Raw genomic sequence first — 6176 nt, forward strand, 5'->3', positions numbered from 1 at the left:
GGGGTGAGGGGGGAGGGTGGGGGTAGAGGAGGGAGGGAAAGGGTGAGGGAGGGGTGGGGAGGGGGAGGGGAGGGGGAGGGGAGGGGGAGGGGAGGGGGAGGGGGGGAGGGGTGGGGAGGGGAGGGGGGTGAGGGGGAGGTGGGGGTAGAGGAGGGAGGGAAAGGGTGAGGGAGGGTGGGGAGATTCGGCTGCACTTACCCGGAGGTGAAGATGGCAGGATTGCCACTCTCCAACATCTCCTCCAGCTGTTCATCTGTTGTGGCCTTTCCAGCTGTGGGCGGACGGAGAAAGAGAGAGAGAGAGAGAGAGAAAGTGGGATCAGAGACAGAGACATATAATTGTCCCAACCCTGCCCCTCCTCACCTCAGCCGCAAACCCACAGCCCAGCTCCCTCCCAGCCCGCTGCTGATACACACACACTCACTCTCACACTCTCTCTCACACACACACTCTCTCACACACACTCACACTCTCTCACACACACCTCACACTCTCTCACACACACACCTCACACTCTCTCTCACACACACCTCACACTCTCTCCCCACACCTCACACTCTCTCACACACACACCTCACTCTCTCACACACCTCACTCTCTCTCACACACTCACTCTCTCTCACACACCTCACTCTCTCTCACACACCTCACTCTCTCTCACACACCTCACTCTCTCTCACACACCTCACTCTCTCTCACACACCTCACTCTCTCTCACACACCTCACTCTCTCTCACACACCTCACTCTCTCTCACACACCTCACTCTCTCACACACTCACTCTCTCACACACCTCACTCTCTCTCACACACCTCACTCTCTCTCACACACCTCACTCTCTCTCACACACCTCACTCTCTCTCACACACCTCACTCTCTCTCACACACCTCACTCTCTCTCACACACCTCACTCTCTCTCACACACCTCACTCTCTCTCACACACCTCACTCTCTCTCACACACCTCACTCTCTCTCACACACCTCACTCTCTCTCACACACCTCACTCTCTCTCACACACCTCACTCTCTCTCACACACCTCACTCTCTCTCACACACCTCACTCTCTCTCACACACCTCACTCTCTCTCACACACCTCACTCTCTCTCACACACCTCACTCTCTCTCACACACCTCACTCTCTCTCACACACCTCACTCTCTCTCACACACCTCACTCTCTCTCTCACACACACTCTCTCACTCTCTCTCACTCTCTCTCTCTCACACACACTCTCTCTCACACACTCTCTCACTCTCTCTCTCTCACACACTCTCTCTCACACACTCTCTCTCACACACTCTCTCACTCTCACACACTCTCTCTCTCACACACACTCTCTCTCACACACACTCTCTCTCACACTCTCTCTCCACCCCACTCTCTCACTCTCTCACTCTCTCACTCTCTCTCTCTCCTCTCACTCTCTCTCACTCTCTCACTCTCTCACTCTCTCACTCTCTCTCTCTCACACACACTCTCTCTCACACACTCTCTCACTCTCTCACACACACTCTCTCTCACACACACTCTCTCTCACACACACTCCCTTATATTAAATATCTGCCAGTTGGTCAAGCGTCACCAAAACAACCGTTCCCCCCTCTCGCTGGCGACTGCTCGCCCCGGTGTGAGTGTCAGGACGCGAGGCTGGATCGCGAAAGCGCTGGGTGTGACGGATGCAGCGCAGTGACTCACTGATCTCCAGCTGTCGCTGTATACGCCCCTTGCTGCGCTCCCGGAAATCCACCTGGGCCTCGTTGTACTTGGTCATCACTTCCACGAACTTCCGCGATAACACGGAATGCTGAAAGACAGGCGAGGGAGAAGAGGGATGAGGGAGGGACTACTAAAGATGGTCAGCCCAGGCTTCACATGGAGGTGGGAGGGGGGCGTCGCTGGAGCAGCAGACCACCGTTTCAATCCCTTCCCGGCCCACTTGATTTTACAGAGCTCCCCATACCCAAAACCACCTCGACAACCAGTGGGACTCCAACCTTAAAGGCATTTCTGCACAGGGGCAGAACTGAGGGAGTGCTGCACTGTGGGAGGGGCAGTACTGAGGGAGTGCTGCACTGTCGGAAGGGCAGTACTGAGGGAGTGCTATACTGTTGGAGGTTTCTGCCTCTACCACCCTTTCAGGCCGTGAGTTCCAGACCCCCACCACCCTCTGGGTGAAGACATTTCCCCTCAAATCCCCTCTAAACCATCCCCCCAATTACTTTAAATCTATGCCCCCTGGTTGTTGACCCCTCTGCCAAGGGAAACAGGTCCTTCCTATCCACTCTATCCAGGCCCCTCATCATTTTATACACCTCAATCAGGTCTCCCCTCAGCCTCCTCTGTTGCAAAGAAAACAGACCCAGCCTATCCAATCTTTCCTCATCGCTAAAATTCTCCAGTCCGGGCAACATCCTCCTCTGTACCCTCTCCAGTGCAATCACGTCCTTCCTGTAATGTGGTGACCAGAACTGCACGCAGTACTCCAGCTGTGGTCCAACCAGTGTTTTATACAGTTCAAGCATAACCTCCCTGCTCTTGTATTCTATACCTCGACTAATAAGGGCAAGTATTTCATATGCCTCATTAACCACCTTATCTACCTGGCCTGCTCCCTTCAGGGATCTGTGGACCTGCACTCCCAGGTCCCTCTGTTCCTCTACACTTCTCAGTGTCCTACCATTTAGTGTGTATTCCCTTGCCTTCCTTCCTACCCATGTTGTGACCTTTCCCCTCCGACCTTAAGGCCCTGAATGTTCCTCCTTTGCTCCCTCCGCACCGGGTCACATCATAAGAACATAAGAACATAAGAAATAGGAGCAGGAGTCGGCCATTTGGCCCCTCGAGCCTGCTCCGCCATTTAATAAGATCATGGCTGATCTGATCATGGACTCAGCTCCACTTCCCTGCCCGCTCCCCATAACCCTTTACTCCCTTATCGCTCAAAAATCTCTCCATCTCCACCTTAAATATATTCAATGACCCAGTCTCCACAGCTCTCTGGGGCAGAGAATTCCACAGATTTACAACCCTCTGAGAGAATAAATTCCTCCTCATCTCAGTTTTAAATGGGCGGTCCCTTATTCTAAGATCATGTCCTCTAGTTCTAGTCTCCCCTATCGGTGGAAACATCCTCTCTGCATCCACCTTGTCAAGCCCCCTCATAATCTTATACGTTTCGATAAGATCACCTCTCATTCTTCTGAATTCCAATGAGTAGAGGTCCAACCTACTCAACCTTTCCTCATAAGTCAACCCCCCCATCCCTGGAATCAACCGAGTGAACCTTCTCTGAACTGCCTCCAAAGCAAGTATATCCTTTCGTAAATATGGAAACCAAAACTGAACGCAGTATTCCAGGTGTGGCCTCACCAATACCCTGTATAACTGCAGCAAGACCTCCCTGCTTTTATACTCCATCCCCTTTGCAATAAAGGCCAAGATACCATTGGCCTTCCTGATCACTTGCTGTACCTGCATACTAACCTTTTGTGTTTCATGCACAAGTACCCCAGGTCCTGCTGTACTGCAGCACTTTGCAATCTTTCTCCATTGAAATAATAACTTGCTTGGAATCATCAGGCGACCAAACGGGCCACAAACTCACCTGAGACTTGCGTATTCGGAGGTCAGCGGAGGAGCAAACAGAATCCTGCTCAATGTTCTGCTCGATACCTGGACAAAGAGATGGGACAGAAAGCAGAACTCAAATTGAGGGGGGTTGTTCGGGGACGGAGGACTGCAACAAATGACTAGACATTGATAAACGAGCTGAATGGGCCTGGAATTGGTGAGTGATGTTCACCACAGCTAAACGCGGGTGTGCACATTGAGCTCGGAACAACCGGGAGGTGGCTGACGACTGCGAGGGAGTGAGTCTGGGTGGGACAGAGGAACAAAGGGATCGCGCACTGCAAACATATCAATCACTAAATGTTGCGACACAGGTTAGCAAGCTCGTAAAATATCAAATCATGCACTCGGGTTTATTATGACAGCGATAGAATTCAAAAAGTAGGGAAGTTATGCTAAAACCTGTATCGAAACTTGGTTAGACCACACGTAGAGTACTCTCCCCTCACTCTCACATTCACTCTGCTCCAGATTCCTCCCCGACCACACATACACACACTCGCCCCCCCCACATACACACACTCACCCCCTCCCACATACACACACTCACCCCCTCCCACATACACACACTCACCCCCCCCCACATACACACACTCACCCCCTCCCACATACACACACTCACCCCCTCCCACATACACACACTCACCCCCCCCACATACACACACTCATCCCCCCCCACATACACACACTCACCCCCACATACACACACTCACCCCCTCCCACATACACACACTCACCCCCCCCCACATACACACACTCACCCCCCCCCACATACACACACTCACCCCCTCCCACATACACACTCACCCCCCCCCCACATACACACACTCACCCCCTCCCACATACACACACTCACCCCCCCCCACATACACACACTCACCCCCTCCCACATACACACACTCACCCCCCCCCACATACACACACTCACCCCCTCCCACATACACACTCACCCCCCCCCCACATACACACACTCACCCCCTCCCACATACACACACTCACCCCCCCCCCACATACACACACTCACCCCCCCCACATACACACACTCACCCCCCCCCCCCCACATACACACACTCACCCCCTCCCACATACACACACTCACCCCCCCCCCACATACACACACTCACACCCCCCCCACATACACACACTCACACCCCCACATACACACACTCACCCCCCCCCACATACACACACTCACACCCCCCCCACATACACACACTCACCCCCCCCCACATACACACACTCACCTCCCCCACATACACACACTCACCCCCTCCCACATACACACACTCACCCCCCCCCACATACACACACTCACCCCCTCCCACATACACACACTCACACCCCCCCCCACATACACACACTCACCCCCTCCCACATACACACACTCACCCCCTCCCACATACACACACTCATCCCCCCCACATACACACACTCACCCCCCCACATACACACACTCACCCCCACATACACACACTCACCCCCCCCCACATACACACACTCACCCCCCCACATACACATACACACACTCACACCCCCACATACACACACTCACCCCCTCCCACATACACACACTCACCCCCCCCACATACACACACTCACCCCCCCCACATACACACACTCACCCCCTCCCACATACACACACTCACCCCCCCCACATACACACACTCACCCCCTCCCACATACACACACTCACCCCCCCACATACACATACACACACTCACCCCCCCCCACATACACACACTCACCCCCTCCCACATACACACACTCACCCCCCCCCACATACACACACTCACCCCCCCACATACACACACTCACCCCCTCCCACATACACACACTCACCCCCCCCCACATACACACACTCACCCCCCCCACATACACACACTCACCCCCCCCCACATACACACACTCACCCCCCCACATACACATACACACACTCACCCCCCCCCCACATACACACACTCACCCCCCCACATACACATACACACACTCACCCCCCCCCACATACACACACTCACACCCCCCCCACATACACACACTCACACCCCCCCCACATACACACACTCACACCCCCCACATACACACACTCACCCCCCCCCCACATACACACACTCACACCCCCCCCACATACACACACTCACACCCCCCCCACATACACACACTCACCCCCCCACATACACACACTCACCCCCCCCCCCAGATACACACACTCACACCCCCCCACATACACACACTCACACCCCCCCCACATACACACACTCACACCCCCCCCACATACACACACTCACACCCCCCACATACACACACTCACCCCCCCCCCCAGATACACACACTCACACCCCCCCACATACACACACTCACACCCCCCCCACATACACACACTCACCCCCCCACATACACACACTCACCCCCCCCCACATACACACACTCACCCCCCCCACATACACACACTCACCCCCCCACATACACACACACTCACCCCCCCCACATACACACACTCACACCCCCCCCACATACACACACTCACACCCCCCCCCACATACAC

The 6176-nt window shown here is 54.8% G+C and overlaps 1 protein-coding gene across 1 annotated transcript; it reads right to left on the reverse strand.

The window, feature by feature from the left end:
* Positions 1–194: 194 nt before the first annotated feature.
* On the reverse strand, positions 195–3676 carry LOC139251740 (syntaxin-3-like; the record flags this gene model as incomplete). The annotated part of the gene is made up of 3 exons (XM_070873286.1): positions 195–271; positions 1700–1808; positions 3609–3676. Coding segments are annotated over 3 exons (254 nt in total), but the record flags the coding sequence as incomplete, so codon positions are not given.
* Positions 3677–6176: the final 2500 nt, after the last annotated feature.

This window comes from Pristiophorus japonicus, unplaced genomic scaffold (genome assembly GCF_044704955.1).
Source record: "Pristiophorus japonicus isolate sPriJap1 unplaced genomic scaffold, sPriJap1.hap1 HAP1_SCAFFOLD_4367, whole genome shotgun sequence".
NCBI classification, from domain to species: domain Eukaryota; kingdom Metazoa; phylum Chordata; class Chondrichthyes; family Pristiophoridae; genus Pristiophorus; species Pristiophorus japonicus.